This window comes from Terrapene carolina, unplaced genomic scaffold, assembly GCF_002925995.2.
Source record: "Terrapene carolina triunguis isolate 2854851 unplaced genomic scaffold, T_m_triunguis-2.0 Scaffold42, whole genome shotgun sequence".
Lineage (NCBI taxonomy): Eukaryota > Metazoa > Chordata > Testudines > Emydidae > Terrapene > Terrapene triunguis.
This window is the reverse complement of record NW_020664393.1, coordinates 19,005,492-19,022,609: the sequence shown is the minus strand read 5'-3', so window position 1 is coordinate 19,022,609 and position 17,118 is coordinate 19,005,492. Positions and strand designations below refer to the sequence as shown.

Sequence of the window (17,118 nt, the reverse complement as noted above, 5' to 3'; positions counted from 1 at the left end):
ATTTTATCTCTGAAGCAGACGACTTCTCAAAAATTGTAGACCAGTGTAATTTGTAGGACTACCAGTGTCAAGAAATGGTTTCTTATAGAAGGGCCCGATGACTCCTCTACTCAGCTTCTGTCAGAAAAGCAAACAGTTTCACTCAACAACTGACCCAAACTGCTAGCTTGCAGCAGCAATAAGACACCTGGTGAACTTGTGTGGTCTTGGTATCTCATAGGCTGTAGACCACAACTCACCTAGTTCCTCCATAAGCAGACACTAATGATCACCAATACAGCACATTTTCCATCTACTTTGTGGATGGAATCTTAAATATCAGCTTCCTGTATCCAAACAAAGTAAAATACAATACACCAGGTTGTCCAATGCTAAAAAACAGTTCTGTTGGTCTAGATTCTCTAGATGCTATGATAGGAGAAGAAGCGGCAGTTAAAAATAAAGCTTTTAGACTTCATTATAGCTGCAGCACAAGATTGCAGAAACTATGCCACAATCAGACTCAGAGGCATGAATGTCACCAGTACTGTAGTGTTCCTCCAATTCACCTGTGTACTAATGGGACACAATGGGAGGAGAGGGGAAGTTTGACTGCCCTGTATCAGTGTTTAAGAGGAAAAGAGATCTTATTGTCCTAGCCAGCCCATGAACAGAATGGTCCAAATATTGCACAATAAGAATATCTAGGTTCTTATATCATACTCAGTCCTGTGGTACCCACATACTCTCCCTTGGAATTCTATTGCTGCAATGGGTCAGTCAGTAAGTCTCCAACAGTGAAGCAATAAGATAGGTTCCCATGCCTTGAGAGGTGGATGGATGAGCACTGCCCTTGGCCCAAGCTAGTAGCTGATCTGACCATGAAAACTGAGATATTATTACACCAAAACTGGGGTCAGATGAAGTGAAATATGCCTGAAGCATCCACCCAAGGTAAAAAAAAAAAAGGTTGCTTACAGATGTGGCTTTCTAAAAAGGGTGAAACAATTTTATTAGATATGCTTGGAAATACTCTGCAGCACTTTTATAAAAAGAAAAGAGGCTGTCTTTATTTTTAGAACACATTATGAATTACAGTTCCCCACATATCTTGGGGCTAAGGCTAGTCCTTGATAAGTCATTAAAAACAAAACATGGGATGAATGTCCCCCACCCCACAAAAAATACTTGCCTCTTGGTATAAAAAATGGATGGATTCCCATGAAATTTTCCATCCATATAAATTCTCTCTCCTTTGTTCTGTCGTAAATCCTCAGTTCATCCTTCTGATATTCTGTAAGCTCAACAATAGTGCAAAGTTTCTCACATAAGAATTTCAGACATTTTTCACGAGCAGATAAAGCAGTATCAGCTGAGCAAGATGTTGTACCTATATTAAAGAAAACAAAAAGTAAAAATAAGATTCCCAACTACAGCCAGTTGTTTTCATTTCAAAATTCAGAAACACAGACAGCCAACAGTATAGAAACTGCAGTGCAATAAGCTACGGTGAATGCATCGTGCTGAGCTCAACCAAATACTGTTAGTGAATTCAACAAAGAGATACACATGTATGAAATACAGATCTACAGATACAGTAGCATTCTTTTCCAGAAGGCACATGGTGCTTAATGTCACATCACAACTGTATTGCTGCCTTGAATTAAAAATCAAAAATGTGAAGGTTAATCTCAACCTACTGTATTATAGGTGGGGGCTTCGTAACACTGCCTATTATTGAAGTTGCCTGACACTTCCCATTATAAGATCCTGTTTATAGCTGTTTATAACTATGCAAAACTTCAACAGTTTGGGCTGAAATTTTCCATGCCAGATGTCTGCTTAAGGCAGATTTTTTGAAGAAATTCACATGCTTATGTTTGTCAGTTTTCACGTCTGGGGGGAGGAGGGAAACACCCTACAACAGACAAGGAGATGGGAGGAGGGGGTACTGACTGGACAAGACGACTGGGAGTAGGAGCCAGAGGCGGGGAAGCAGAGGGAGAAGAAACAGATCTTCCTGTGCACCCAGTTCCTTGTCAGAACTGGCAAAGCGACTGGGATGGGGAGAAGCCTGGGAGCCGGGGGGCAGAGGGGGAGGACAGAGACACAGATTGGATAAGGAGCTGGGAGGGTGGTAACTGGGACTGGCTGGGCGAGGAGACCAGAGACGAAAGAATTGGGGGAGACTAGGACGGGCTGGGTAAGGAGACTGGGACTGGAATGAGAATCCTGAGAAATGGAAACAGGGTGGGTGGGGCAAGGGGTGAGGAAAAGACAGGACTGGACCAGACACAAGCCAGACAGGTTGGAGGGAGCAGGGCAAAAAGGGATCAAGCTTGGTGGAGGATGGACATAGGCAGAAGAATCTGTACCCAGTAGAGTACACTTCCCTCGAGAGCCTGGAACAGAACCCATGATTGCTGACTCTTACAACTCCTCTGCTGTCAGCAAACATCTGTGGAAACCCACTGGAAAGTGAGAGTCTCATCCCCTTTAGAGGTGGTCGACAGAGGATGAGCATCTACTAACTGCTATCAGTTCTTCTGTGAGTGCAAGTGGCAAAGGTCTCTGCCACGGATCTAAAGGTCCCAACTCTGCTGATGACCCATGTGGGTATCAATATGAGGCCATGATAGAATTTCTGCTTTTTTCAATTTGCTTTTTTAAAAGCCTAGGAAGTTACACTCAAAAACACTACAATGAAAGAACATTAAGGTTGCAAACTCAAGCACTCAAAAGTTAGGAAATGCCAGAATGTGTATGCGTTATGATACAGTCTTTATTTACATGATCATATAGAGTTTTTTCCACTGGACCCCTCCACCAATCAGTGCACGGGACACACCTGCTCTGGGGATGAATCAGGGTTGTGTAAGGAAGGAGGAAGCTACTGTCTGTAGGACCCTTGCCTCGTTTTTTGCAGAAGTTGGGAAGTATGTAGGGAAGGAGGGAGGGGATTGCAAAAAGAGAAGGGACGCTCTCTTGATTAAGGCAGTTGAATTCTATCCCTGCCTTTGCCAAAGGAGCTCCTGTGTGATGCTAGGCAAGTCACTTACCTAAACTTGTCAGATGTGGTCATTGTTTGTTTCTCATTTTCTGGGCACCTGACTTGAAACCCTGAGATCTAATTTACAGAAGATCTGAGCATCCACAACTGCAGCTGGGGTTAATGGGAGCTGTGCTTTGTACGCTGAAAAACCAGGTCCTAAGGGTCTCAAATTTGGCACCCAACATTTTTGGATAATTTTGTCCGTATTGTCTCTGCCTCGGCACCCCATCTGTAAAATGGGGATAATACCCGCTCATCTCATAGGAGTGTTGTGAAGGTAAGTTAATATTTCTGAAACACTGAGGTACTACAATGAGGAGTCCCAGAGAAAATCCCAAGAGGAAATTAATAACTCTGTCTTCAGAGCAGGGCTTGAATAGTCTGCAGTAAATAAGGCCTCAGGCCACACGCTGAATGAGATGGATAAAATAATATCAATTTAGCTACTACTTTATTGAGCACTATCCATACTGTGCACTGAATGAGGCAGGGGTCCTATGGAAATATACTATGTCAACATGTAATTAAAAATTGTAGCACCAAAAATATACATAAGAGGATGGTGCTTGACTTTGCAACCTTAATGTTCTTTTAATGTAGTTTTGTATATGTGCAGTGTGTACCACTTTAGCTTGCTGAACCATTCAAGAAGTCCTTCCTGTTAAAAATGGCAAGCAAAAACATGTGAAGTTAAAGATATTGTCAAGTGGAAGCAAATATTTGTGTCACAGGAATTATGCCCTACCCTAAAGCATCATGCCTTCATTTTAACCAAACTAAACACTGGGATATCAATCAAATATGATGAGCAAAATAAGAAAAAAAAATGTAAAGAGTTAAATATATTCACCTCTTCTCTGATAAGCACTGATGACCTACCTGAACCTATTCCATCAGTGTACACCAGGCATGCAGCATGGACAAAAGACAACACAGGAGAGATGTAAAATACGCTGTACTCCTCATCTTCTACCATGACATTCATAAAGTTAACCCACGATAAGACATCCCGGACACTGAGAATACACTGACGCCCAAATTCTTGGTTGGTTAGCCATTCAATAAAGTCCATCATCAGCTCAGCTATGTCTATCCCTAAAACATAAAAAAAAAATTTTTTTTAAATAAATAAAAAAAAGATGTTGCAATTATAAACTGAATTATATAGGTCACTTCTAGCACAAAGCTGTATAACTAGAACCCTGAAATACAGAAAAGAAATCAAGTTCATCAGATTTATTTAAAAAAAAAATTTTGCATTGAAGTGTGGTGCTTTCAATCTTTAAAAAGTGCTCAATGAAAGGGGGAAGAGCAGAAGAGCGAAGAACAGATTTATAATCCTCTACAACACACTTTAAAAACTAATACATCCACAAAATTAATCACATGCATTTTATATACAGCATAGGGCAAAAAAAAAAAAAAGTCATACTGATATCAGGAACTAACAAGATTTAGTTCCTGAAATCAAAGTTTCTTCAGTAAAACAGAAATTCCTTTCTTTGAGAATGGTTCACAGATATAGAATTGTGAGCAACAGATGAATTGGTTATTGGGTATTGCTTTTTTTTTTTTTTTTTTTTTTTAAATAAAGTATTTGCTATAAGCATTTCAGCAGAAGCACCAGTTTATAGTAGCTTAAACAGGTTGCATGAAAATGTCCTCATCCATTGCAAACAAGGTGGATGTGGAAGATTCCACTTTGGATCTGAGGTTAGGAAATGGTTCAACGCACTACAGGACCCAAAATAACTGATTCCTTCTTTCTTGGGGCTACAAAGAATATAGAGTAGCCTCCAAAACTTGTTCCCAACCCCCAGATAATTTTCCGGAAAAAAAAAAGGCCTCCCTGATCTTGGAAAAAGCAAAGAAAAAAAAAGCACCTTGGAAGATGAAGGAAGAAGATTCAGGAGTTATCATCCACTCGGATAAAGAGAAAAAGATCCTCCCCACAAGGAAAGCATGGAGGAAAAAGGTTGATAGTACCAAATCTTTGTGCCTCTGCTTAAGGACAGAGGAGGAAGGTTTGGTTCACTTCCAGGTATTCCTAAAATGAAATTAGTCTAATGCTTCAGAGGGAAATTCCTGACAAATGAGCAAATCCCGAACCCAAACCCACCCCAGAAAGATTTGGCAAAAAACCCTGACTGACATCAGGAGAGGTGCAGGCTGTCTACATGATCTGTTGGAGAGAGAGATGGAACTGGGAAGGAATTTTGCAAAAAATGTGCCACAGCAAGAGTTATCAAGCTGCTTGAGCTCCTTGTAATGGAGCCTGGGGCTCAGCTCTAAGGACACCTCTCCCTCTTCTGAACTGTGACCTACTAGAGCAGTCATGAAAACGCAAGGGAAGGGCAAGCACCAGCAGCTTAGCAGAGAATCTGGAAACATGGAAGAATCCTGAGAGTACCCCCTAGGAGTGGAGGTTAAAGGCTCCTGGAAAGGTTTAGCAGGCAGAAATAAGTCATTGAGCCACTCATGTAATCCACAGGCTAGGTAAAGGAGTGGGGTGGTATTTGACAATGAAAGCCGTTTAGCTTGTGGAAATCTCAAAGAAACCTCTTCAGAGTCTGAGGCTATCATGGAAAAGGTCGCCATTCCCCACAAGTGAGCTCCTCGCCCTATTTTACAGGCCTTTCAAAGCTCCAGAAAATTGCTTCCATTGATGCCTCTGGGAGAGCCTCGACTCCCAACATGGGCACTTCTCTCCCCCTTTAGAGAAGCTGAGGGGCAGTTTCATCTGATTTCCAGAAATGGATCCAGCCTCTGAGCCAATCGCAAAGGTTTCTCTCTCAGCAAGAGCAGAAGGACTCTTAAGGCTCCCCACTGCATATCACTACTGCAGGAGGCACAGATGATGTGTTCATCGCTCCCCCCCTCCGCCCTCAAAATCTTTTTCTTTAGCCTTCTCTGGTAGAACCACGAATGATGCCAGATATGCCCACGGAAGTCACCTTCCTGCATGCTGCTTTGAGTAAAGCAGGTATCTAGCTGCAGCAGAGGAAGGAGCACTTCAGTGGGAAAATTGTGGATGGCAACTGATCATCCTCCTATCTGCCAGACTAACAGAGGAGGAGGAATCCAGTGTCTGCACTGTCAAAGACAACCACCTTAAAGATAAAATATAAGGGAACACAGAGCTCAGTAAATCGAACCAATAGCCAAGCTGTCAGTAGCAAAGGAAATGAGAATTCTGGTCCTGGTCTTTTGTTCCTTCCCAATATCTGGGAAATAGGATAAGATATTGAAGAGGAGGGCAGAGTTCAGCTGGTGGGGAGGGGACCTTTGCATTGCTTTGCTAACAACTTTTGGCCAGTCACGTGGCAATGGGATGCTATGAAGGAAGGAACAGAGGCCAGTGCATCAGAGTCTGTTTGCAGAGATAGTTGTATTTATGGATGGAAGAAGCATTAGTGTGAATCCCTGCCAAAACCATCTCTATCTTCAAATTCAGTTCTCTCTCCAATGCGGAGTTTAAATTTGACACAAAACTAAATTATACTTACCTTGGTGGTTTATCCTGTCCAGAGACAGTCCTGGATGAAGATTGTGCTTTACGATCTGTATTAAATCTTCACGACTGTTACTCTGTGGACACCATATCTCTGTAAATCTGTTGCGTAGTGCAGGAGAAAGCTGCAGGCAATAAAATATAACAATATAGCCACTACCAGCATATATCACAGCTACTACAGACCTACATTACTTAAGCTTGCATTTAAACTTTCATAGACTAGTAGTTCTAGTACGTGTGAATTATTAAAACAGTAAATAAACTGACCCCTTTTCGAAATAATGTAGTATTCCTTCTAATAATGACAGGGTGTTTATAGCTATTGCAAATAGGAGAAAATGTGGCTCTTTTAGTGCAAGACCAAGAGAACACACCAACTGTTCATTTGAAATACTGAAAGAGAATAGGGGAGAAAATGAGATCGCTTGCAAGAATCAGAGTGAGATGGAACTTCAGAGATACAGTCTATCAAACAAGGGCTGTATAATCTCATCTGCCCTCTTGGCCTTTGAAAGAAAGACCACCATACAGGTAAAGGGGCTGAATTGGAATGCCTTTCCCTAATTGCTCCTTTGCGCTGAATTGTAAAGAGCAATCATCAACCAGTAAATATGCAATAAAGATGCAATTTCCCTTTGATTTCTGAACCCGGGGCTTTCTGGTAGATTTGTTAGCACGCTAAAAATGACTGATTTTTTTTTTAAATGGACAGCCCCCTCTGTAGGAGTAAAAGAGCTGAAGCTTTGAGTTCAAATATCTGTCATTCCTTAGATGGTTATGAAGATACTTTTAAAACAACGTAAGGGGTTACCTGAAAACTGTAGTTCTTATTTTGTGGGAAATCTTTCCCTACTGGGATTTGTCCATTTTTTGGAGACCCTAGGTGACAACTTCTAGTTGTCAGTTTTTGTCTGTTCCAGAAGCACAATCTGTCATTGCATCCCCACACCACACCATAAAGACTCCACTGCAAGAACTGGATTTGGACGCAGTTTCCTTTGCGGGTTACACTTCATTTACTTAAAGTGTTCTCCATATCAAGTCTAATTTATATGATTCAGTGTCCACCTTTTTCTTTGTTGATATTTTGTTGAGTGCTCGTTTACATTGTCAAAATAATAGTACACGGGTGGTGGAAGAAAGACACACCTTAGTCCTCCTTTAGAGCCAGGAGACAGACTCCAATATGCAACACTGCATGCTGGGACCTATAACATATGCATGCTGCACATTCTGGTCATAATTCCAGTGACCTCTCAGAATTTACCTCTTTTTTTCCAAAGTCACCTCCTGGGTTCATGGTTGCTAGGATGCGAAATTTTTTTCCAGCAACCAGAAGTTCTACTTCATTATCCTCATCTTCTTGACTACCTTTTTCAGCAAGCACCAGCATCTTCTCAACTTCAAGAACACTAAAAACCAGGTTTTTAAAAAATTGTGTTAAAAAACTTGTTTTATTTAAATCCCATAGCTTGCACTTTAGAAAGTCACCAGTCTTTTTAAAAAAATATAAACGTACGGTAGCTTTGCTTAGTTTGATTTCTAAGGCTATGTCTACACTACACAGCTTTTAGCGACATGGCTGTGTCGCTACAGTCGTGCCGCTAAAAGTCGGGCAATGTAGCCGCTGTTTGTCGCCTCTCCTGCCGACAAAAAACTTCCACCCCCAACGAGCAGTGTCTCCTGCTGACAACGTGCTGTTCACACTGGTGCTTGTCGCAGCAAAACTTTTTTGTCTTTGGGGGGGGGGGGGGGGGGGGGGAGAGAGAGAGAGAAGAAAACACACCTGAAAGACAAAAGTTTTGTCATTCAATTGCCAGTGTAGACATAGCCTAAGTCACAAAGCTCAGTATAATGGGCTCCAGCAAAAGTAAATGATAAATTCTGCTTATCCTTCCCAACTGACAATATTTCTGAATACACAAGTGTGGAAAGCTCATCTTCATCTTGATGTGCAAGTCCGTGTAAAGTGGTTGGTCAAAAGATTTACACTGTAGCATGAACCTTCCAAAAACTCTCTCTTATAAATACAATGCCAAAAGTAACGAAAGTAACAGCTGAAGCCTGATGAAGAGCATACTGAATTAGTTTTTAAGTTTCTGGAATACAAAACTGACAAGTTGCTCTGATAGTGAATTTGTTGTAACTTAAAATATCTATTTAATATTTTTAGTTGCATAGCCCTGCCCCATAATATACTCTCACTAGTGAACTGTGTGAAGGAGCTAAAAGTGTGACCCATTACTGGGCATATTAGCAGAAGTGTTCAGGAAGATGTTGCCTAGAATCATTAACAAAACAAAGTTAACTGAAGAAGATTAGTTTGCAAAGGTGCACATGAGCTATGAAAAACCTACTTGAAATATAGAGAAACTATTGAGACATCAAAGAAAGTAATTGCTGGTCATCTCAATATATTTGGTAACAGAAAAGAAAGACAGACTTTAAAATGAGGGGTGCTGTAATCTAACAGTAGTATATAGTGTCAGTTGTAACATCTTTACATAAAAAAAATTTGGGAAGGTCTTGAAAGACACCAATTTGCTAGGCACCTTTCCTGTTCTTGGACAAGGGTTGTCACTTCCCACGAACGTAATGACAGACTGAGAAATGTTTTTTACAGGAACTGGCAGAAAATATGGCTTTCATCTATCTTCTATATAAGGAAAGGTTATAGCGCTAGCTACAAGTCTCATTGTAGATTCCATTTTAATCATGTAAATTTATTTAGTTTTCGCTCTATTGTGTTAACTGTCACTACATGCTATCCTTTAAGGAGAACTGTGTTTTAACTGTTTTATCTGGGGAAATTAACTAGCTGTTACTCTGTTGTCCTGTAAGTCTAAGCAAAGAAAGGTGACTATAACATTTTGAGCACAGGTTAGTTAAGCGCATGAAGGTGGTCTTCAGTCTGGAGCAGTGCCACAGAACGGGGTTCTCAACCTTTTTCTTTCTGAGTCCGTTCCCCCCAATATGCTATAAAAACTCTGTGCCCATCTATGCCACAAAAAATGTTTTTTCCTGCATATCCAGTAAATTAAAAGCCAGAGCCAGCATTAGGGGATAGCAAGCAGGGCAACTGTCCAAGGCCCCACGCCACAGGGGCTCCGCAAAGCTAAGTTAGATTCATCCCCATGCGGCAGCGTTCAGGCTTCAGCTTCAGTCCGAGGCAGTGGGGCTCAGGGTTCAGCTTTCTTCCCTGGGCCCCAGTGACTAACGCCAGCCCTGCTCTCTGGTTTATTGTGGCGGATGCTCTGAAACCTGCTCACGGCCCCCGGATTCTTGGTTGAGAATCACTGACATAGAGCGAACCACATTGTAACACTTAGCACACAGCTAAGGATATAAACAACCCAAGGACACAAAAACATTGCCACAATAATCTTGAACAAATCTGCACTCCTTTGCTTTTGGATCAGGATACTTCTAAGTTCTTCTAATAAGTTTAGCACCTCAATAGTGATTTAGCTGGGAGTAAATTTTCATCCTGTCCTTTTCATAGGCCTACCTTACCATCCCTTCTCCTTCTCTGTTGCCAGCAGCCTCTCCAACAGCAAGCAATTGTCTAAAAATATAGGACTGATATGGATGCAGTCAGCATCTTTCTGCTGGAGACACATCAATTCACAAACTAAGTGATCTGGTACAGCAGCTTAACAGTGAATGCGCCACTGAGTTACTTTGGATCTTTTTTATTTAAACAGGAATTAAGCAACTAAGCAAAAGGGATGCTGGCTAAGATTAACAATTAGAAACTAGATTATCTAACTAATTTTTGCGATAAGTGTAGCCTGGTGGAGGGCTGCTTAACATTACACACTTTTAGAATGCATACCTATTAAGTCTTTCCAACACAGAATCATCAGCTAATGAAATCTCATCCAGGAGAAAAAAGCCGTCCTCCTTCATTGCTAAAACAAGGGGTCCATCGTGCCATTCAAAGAGCCTAGAACTGTCAAATTCCTCCTAGGTAATGGGGAAGAAAAAGAAGACTCATCAGGGATTTGTCATTCGCTGCTCTCTTGACCACACTAAAGCTCAGTGATACCAGTCACCTATTGTCATGAGACAGACCTTGTCCTTTGATCTCTGTCTGACTGGCCGTAATCCTCCCAGGAAGTCTGATGTCTCCATATGCAAGTGGCAGTTCACAGAATGTAATTTCTGATTTGCCAAGGCTGCAAATATCTGACAAATAGTAGTTTTGCCACACCTATAACATGAACAAAGAAAACCAATGAAGTCAACAAAAACAGAAGGGGTCCACAACCACTTAATGGCCCACTTCAGCAACAAAGCAGTTCCAGTTGGATTTCCTCAAAGCCCTGCAAGGCAATGGCCCCACCATGCTGTTCCTCTTACTCCCATGTATTCCCTTCTCTGAATACTGACCCACCTTACAAAAATTAAATGAATTGCATCCACTTCTGGCATGCAAACCATTGCTGAATTGCCACCATTATTCATTAAACTATGGGTGAGGGACTTTCACCCTCAGATTTCACTTGGACTTCAGAAAGATAACAAATTTCACATCCCCAAACTTCCTCTGAATGATGCATAATGCATCAAAGATTAAGGCACCATAAAATATCAGAAGCGCCAAGAGAAAAATGTTAGCTTCTCATTCACTATTAAAAAAAACTTATTAAATTAAATTATCCAAACGTATTGCCTTTTGAAGATCAATACTATAGGAGTCATGAGATAAGCCGCAAAATCTTAGTAAAAGTTGCATGTCTTGATTCACAACTCTAGGGATCTGAATGTTCCAGAGATAAGCCCCTAAAGGCTTGCCCACACAAAACTGCATGGGTTTAACTAATTTAGTTAACATCACACCTTTTGCTAAACTGGTGCAACATCTGTGCATTGATGCTCTTATCCAGGTTTAGAGCAAGCTTATATCAGTGTAGTTTGTACCTATCCACACAGATGTTTCACTGGTTTAACATCACAATTAAACTGGTGCAACTAAGGGCATGTCTACACTTGCCATTTAAAGCGGAAAAAGTCCCTTTTTTGCACAAAACCCGTGGGAACATCTACACTTGCCAATGACTTTTTGCAGTTATATTCAGAAGTTTCACTGCAAAATAAAAACCACCTCCACGAGAGGCATACAGCTCTTACTGGTGATGCTTTTGCGCTGATGTGCAAGTGAAGACACGTTCTTCCTGTTTAAAGAGCTTTTAGACTCCACAGGATATATCACAGTGCCTAGGTGACCACTCTGGCCAGCAGCTCTGCTGCTCTGACGTCAGGTAAACAGACATCCACCCTCCCCCTGTAAAGCCCCGGGAACTTTGAAACTCCCCTTCCTGTTTTCTTGGCAAGTGCTCACTTATCTGGCCAGGTGACAATGCCTGCTCCACAGAGCAAACGATCCCCTGCTTGAAGCAATGGTGAGCTACTGGAGCTGATCCGTATTTGGGGAGAGGAGGCTATGCGGGGACCCAGGATGCCCCGCGATCACCCCCGTCCTTCCCACAAGACCTATCATCAAATAGAGAGAGCTGCACTGTGGGATAGCTGCCCTCTGTGCACTGCTCTCATGGTGATAGAAGTGTTGCAAATGTAAACACTCTCTGATGCCTGTGGAAGTAAGTGAGTACACAAACCAGGGCTTCTCTTTCACGGGTTCACTATCAAGGTTGAAACTGACAGCACAAAAACGCTGCAAGTGTAGACATAGCCTAAGGCTATACAAGGCCTTGCCCATCCTTCCTTCCTTTCCACCTCCAATTGTCCCAGAAAGGACTCCTAGAAAGGAGGTGGTGATCCAATCTAGATCTGTATTGGCCATACATTCGGAGGCAGTATTCAGTAAGTGGAGACTGATAGATTTTGACCTCTCTTTGGCCTTTCATGAATTGTCTCTACAGAGTTCCACTGCAGGAGACTAAGGGCTTGGCTACACTTGGGACTTCACAGCGCTGCCGTGGCAGCGCTGCCGTGAAGCATGAGTGTAGTCGCAGCGCTGTATGTACTCCACCTCTCTGAGGGGAATAGCTTGCAGCACTGCGAGCGAGTGTGCAGCGCTGCAGGCACTGATTACACTGGCGCTTTATAGCGCTGTACTCAAGGGGGTGTTTTTTCACACCCCTGAGCGCAGCAAGTTGCAGCGCTGTACAGCGCCAGTGTAGCCAGAGCCTAAATATAAACCAGAAGGAGGTCTGAGGAGAATGCCAAGACTGAAGCAACATTGCCCACCCACACAGAAGACTACACCTAGCCCCATTAACAGATTAACATTTTGTGAATGAAGTAATTGAACTTCAAGTGGCAGCTTAAATACTAAGACAATAAACCTTTGACAAGCAGCCAACGTATCCATTCCTGCTGTAGAACAAGTTCTCCTTACAGGCTTGAACACAAGCGATCATCCATTTTGAAAGACTATGAAATGAAAGGTCTTGACTGTTAAACTGAAAGACTTACATAAGATTTATTCTTTTCCAAGTAGCATTCAAGTTCCCTTTTAGCATCTAATTAATTGTGTTTCTTCTTTCCCAGCTTCAGCTTCTTTTTACTCTCTAAGGCTATGACTACACTACGAGGCTTTTAGCGACAAAAAACTTCCACCCCTCACAAGCAGCAACGGCTTTGTCAGCAAAAGAGCACGTCTGCTGACAAAGCACTGTTCACACAGGTGCTTTTTATTGGTAAAACCTTTGTCATTCAGGGGGGTGTTTTTTTAACACCCCGAACGACAAAAGTTTTGTCAACGACATGTCAGTGTAGACAAAGCCTAACAGAACTACTTAATACTAAATTTATAGAGATCTGCTTTTTTGCAAGCAGGAAAAAAATAAAGAGGATGGGCTGGACCTTATACAGTCAGATGTATTCACCACTCTCCACCAAATTTATTACTAACTTTTCCAGGTTTCATGAGAAAGGTATGTAATTCTTATACTGGGATTCTAACAGACAGTTCATTAACGAAACTCAACCCCCGTTCTCTCCAGTTCAGTTTCAATACATCCTTAACAGGTTTATATAACACTGTTGTACAAATTAGATAAAATAAAGCAAAACCACAAGAGATACTTTTAATGTTTTTTGCTAAGACAGATGCACTCCAACACAGCACTCTACAAAGTGAACTCTGTATTACAGCAGCTACAAACCTGACTTCACATTTGAGACAGTTTTAGATTCACAAAGTCCATGAAACAGCAAGGCCCCTCTTTAAGCATAAGTAGTTTTACTGACTTCAGTGAGGTCACTCGTGTTTAAATGTAGGTATGCAGTTAAGGACCTTGCTGAACAGGGCCAAACAGAACAATTCATTACTGTAATAGAAAAACAAGTTACCCAGTGTCTCCCACCAGCAGTACTGGTTCGCCAAACTCCAGGGCTCGTCCTACCAGAATTGCAAGTCTCCTCATCCCTTGAGTCCAGACAACATGACTAAACTCGCCGTCCATCACCAACATCTGTGTAGATGATTTAACTGCCCAACAAAGAACAAGTTGATTAGCTTTAATCACACGCATCAAGCTTTTGATTTAGTCCTTTTTGCAAACTCACCCAATAACTTTCTAACACTTTCCTCTGAGAAGAGAGAGTGGGGATACAATTTCTTCTTAAAATGCTTTTCAAGGACACTTTGAATAACATCAACCTCCTCCTGTTTCCTGACTCTGCCTGCCAGAAGCATGAAACCTGTAAACAAGGCAAGAGAAATCAGAGTGTTTTCTTTGATTTTTAAAGTGGAATGTGTGACATACCAGGGGTACAATCCAGAGCAATGAGTAGCTGTGACCCCTGCCCTGTAACCTGGGATGCCCTTTATAATTCCTTGCTGCTGTTGCCTCCGGCCTGGACTGCTCACAAACAGCCTCTAGCGTGTACGTCACTCCCAACATAGATTTTAGGGTCCCACTGAATCATTCCACCAAACCATTTGTTTCTGGGTGATATGAGGTAGCCTTTAGTTGTGTCACTCCACAACTTCCATAGCTCACTGAAGAGCCGAGACGTAAAATTTGACGCACGGTCAGATAAAAATCTCTTTTAAAATCTCTGCTAAAGATAGCGAAAATGGCTCTTGCCACAGATTCTGCCTCAATCTTAGTCAGAGCTAATCCACTATCACCAAGATACATTTCTTTCCGCTTCAGGTAGGACCCACGATGTCCATTGTTACCCTCAGAAATGCCTCTTATATTACAAGCCAGAGGCATAGGGGAACTTTCTGGGGTATTTTTGACTTAATTCACAAGACCTGCAATAATTCCTCACATCATTCTGTATTCCTGGCCCATATACATTTTTCTTTAACCTGTCATAGGTTCTCTGTGCCCCCAAGTGACCAGCGAAAGGACAATCATGTGCTAGCACATAGCATGGTGCTATGTGGGCTCAACCAACTGCTTATAGCAGGGGTCCCCAACGCGGTGCCTGCAGGCGCCATGGCGCCCGCTGGGGCGTCTAAGTGCGCCCGCATACTGGCCGGCGGACAAGCATCAGCCGAAATGCCGACAAGCAGCGTCATCCAGAGGACCTGGATGACGCTGCTTGTTGGCGGCATTTCGGCAGATGCTCGTCCGCCACCATGATTCTCCATGGCTCATCATCTGGCATCCGCCAGACGAAAAAGGTTGGGGACTACTGGCTTATAGGGTTGCCCAGGGCTTTGGTTTTTCCCCATAGGAGCCTCCCTATACAATCTCCTCATTTTTCTTTCCTGGGGCGCCCTCTTGGACACTTCTGACGCTCTCTAGAGTGGGATCTATCCCTTATTCAACTGCAAAACGCTAGCAACTGATATCTGGGACCACTTCTTCAGTCACAGGAATTATCTCCTCCCCAGCTGGCCCTGAGGGCATGCTGCTTTTCTCTGTCATGCAGGAGCCAGCCTCAGCCCCTCCCACACCTGGAAACAGTTTCCTTCTGCTGCATAAGAGTTAAAGCAGGGGTTCTCAATCTGGGGGTCATGACCCCTCGGGGGTCGCACGGTGGTTATAGGGGCGTCAGGAGCTGTAAAACCCCTCCCCCAGTTTTTAATTTATACGGAGGGTCACACTCAGAGGCTTGCTGTGTGAAAGGGGTCACCAATACAGAAAGTTTGAAAACCACTGAGTTAGAGAGACCTCCCCTCCCAGCAGTTTCTGGGACGTTACCACTCCTCTCTAGGATCCAGCACAATATTCCCTTTGACATCATTCTGTTACCAAATTAATAGCCTTAACCATACGCAAAATAGCATTCCCAACAAGTATTTCAATGGGGATACTACCCAGCACCACTATTGTAAAGACACTTTCTAAACCTTTCCATTCCATATGCATCTTGGCTACAGGTACAGGAATTATATGTCCTCCCACTACTAGAAGCTCCACTTTTTCATCAGGTAACATTTCAGTCTTTTGGACCATGCGACCCTTGACCAGAGAGATCTGTGCTCCAGTGTCTTCCTCCTCCCCCCAGGCCGGGTACTCCTTGTTATTTACTCTGGCAACCTTAATAAATTCCACATCGACCCCCTCAGGGTCAGTCCTCACAAAACTCATCAGGTGAGCTTAAAATAGACTGGATAGGGCTTTCTTGGAATGCTGACAGGGGAGTGTGGGTGGGACGGTCTGCATTGGGGGATGGGAGACTGACCGAAGGAGAATACCTGGGCATGTAACATGAGAACCCAGGAGGGGGCTGAGGCCAGGTGACACCTTTGCCCGGGAAATTGAACAAAGGCTGTGGGAGGGGTCGCTGAAGGGAGAGTCTGGGAAGCTGGTTGGTGAGGTGGCTGGCAGGCAGGGAGGGCTCTGAGTTTCTTTTAGCTTGGGGCATTGATTTCTCAAGTGTTCAGTGGAGTTACACTAGAAACATCTTCTTGGACTCTCCTCCTGCTCAGGAGGTTTGTGATGGGAGTTTCCAAGAGGGGAACAATTGGGAGCTGGGGGCAGACTGCCTGGGCTTCCAAACATCCTCCTTTTTTCCCCGAGGGGTAAAACGGGATCACCCTTTACACTGGGTTTGCATCCCTCCTTCTCTGGCCTGCGCTCATTGGACATCTGGGTTTGCACAAAGGAATGAGCCAGGGTGGCCATTTCTTACAGATTTTAAAGATTTATCCCATAAACTATTCCAAATCTCATCAGTGCATATACTGAGGAAATGTTCTTGACCAAAGAGATCAAACAATTGGCTAAAATCCTTACCTCCCTTCCCCTTTTCCCATTTTCTTATTAGGTCACACATGTTATAGGCATATTCGCTATGACTCATACCATCACTTTTCTTCAGATTTCTAAATTTCAACCTATACACTCCAAGAATAATTTGAAACCTTTGAAAAGCAGCTTTTTAAAATTCAGACTTATTAAATACATTCACAGCTTTGCAATCAGTGTGGGTACTTTTTTGTCCTCAGGAATATTATGAACCTCGATTGCCTTTCAAAAGTGGTAGATACTCTTCAATGAAGTCTGTTGCCTTGTATGCATGGAGGATAGGTCCCTCAATAGCTATCAGCCAGGATGGACAGGAATGGTGTCCCTAGCCTCTGTTCGCCAGAAGTTGGAATGAGCGACAGGGGATGGATCATTACTTGATGATTGCCTGT

At 42.8% G+C, this 17,118-nt stretch overlaps 1 protein-coding gene across 1 annotated transcript in view; it reads right to left on the bottom strand.

Annotated features, from left to right (window-relative positions):
• MDN1 (midasin AAA ATPase 1) overlaps nt 1-17,118 on the bottom strand; it is a 174,321-nt gene that overhangs the window by 89,365 nt on the left and 67,838 nt on the right. Inside the window, 8 exon segments of the mRNA XM_029911939.1 lie at nt 1,172-1,369; nt 3,911-4,126; nt 6,538-6,667; nt 7,813-7,957; nt 10,381-10,511; nt 10,620-10,758; nt 13,866-14,004; nt 14,082-14,216. Of these exon segments, the coding sequence (XP_029767799.1) occupies nt 1,172-1,369; nt 3,911-4,126; nt 6,538-6,667; nt 7,813-7,957; nt 10,381-10,511; nt 10,620-10,758; nt 13,866-14,004; nt 14,082-14,216 (1,233 nt within the window).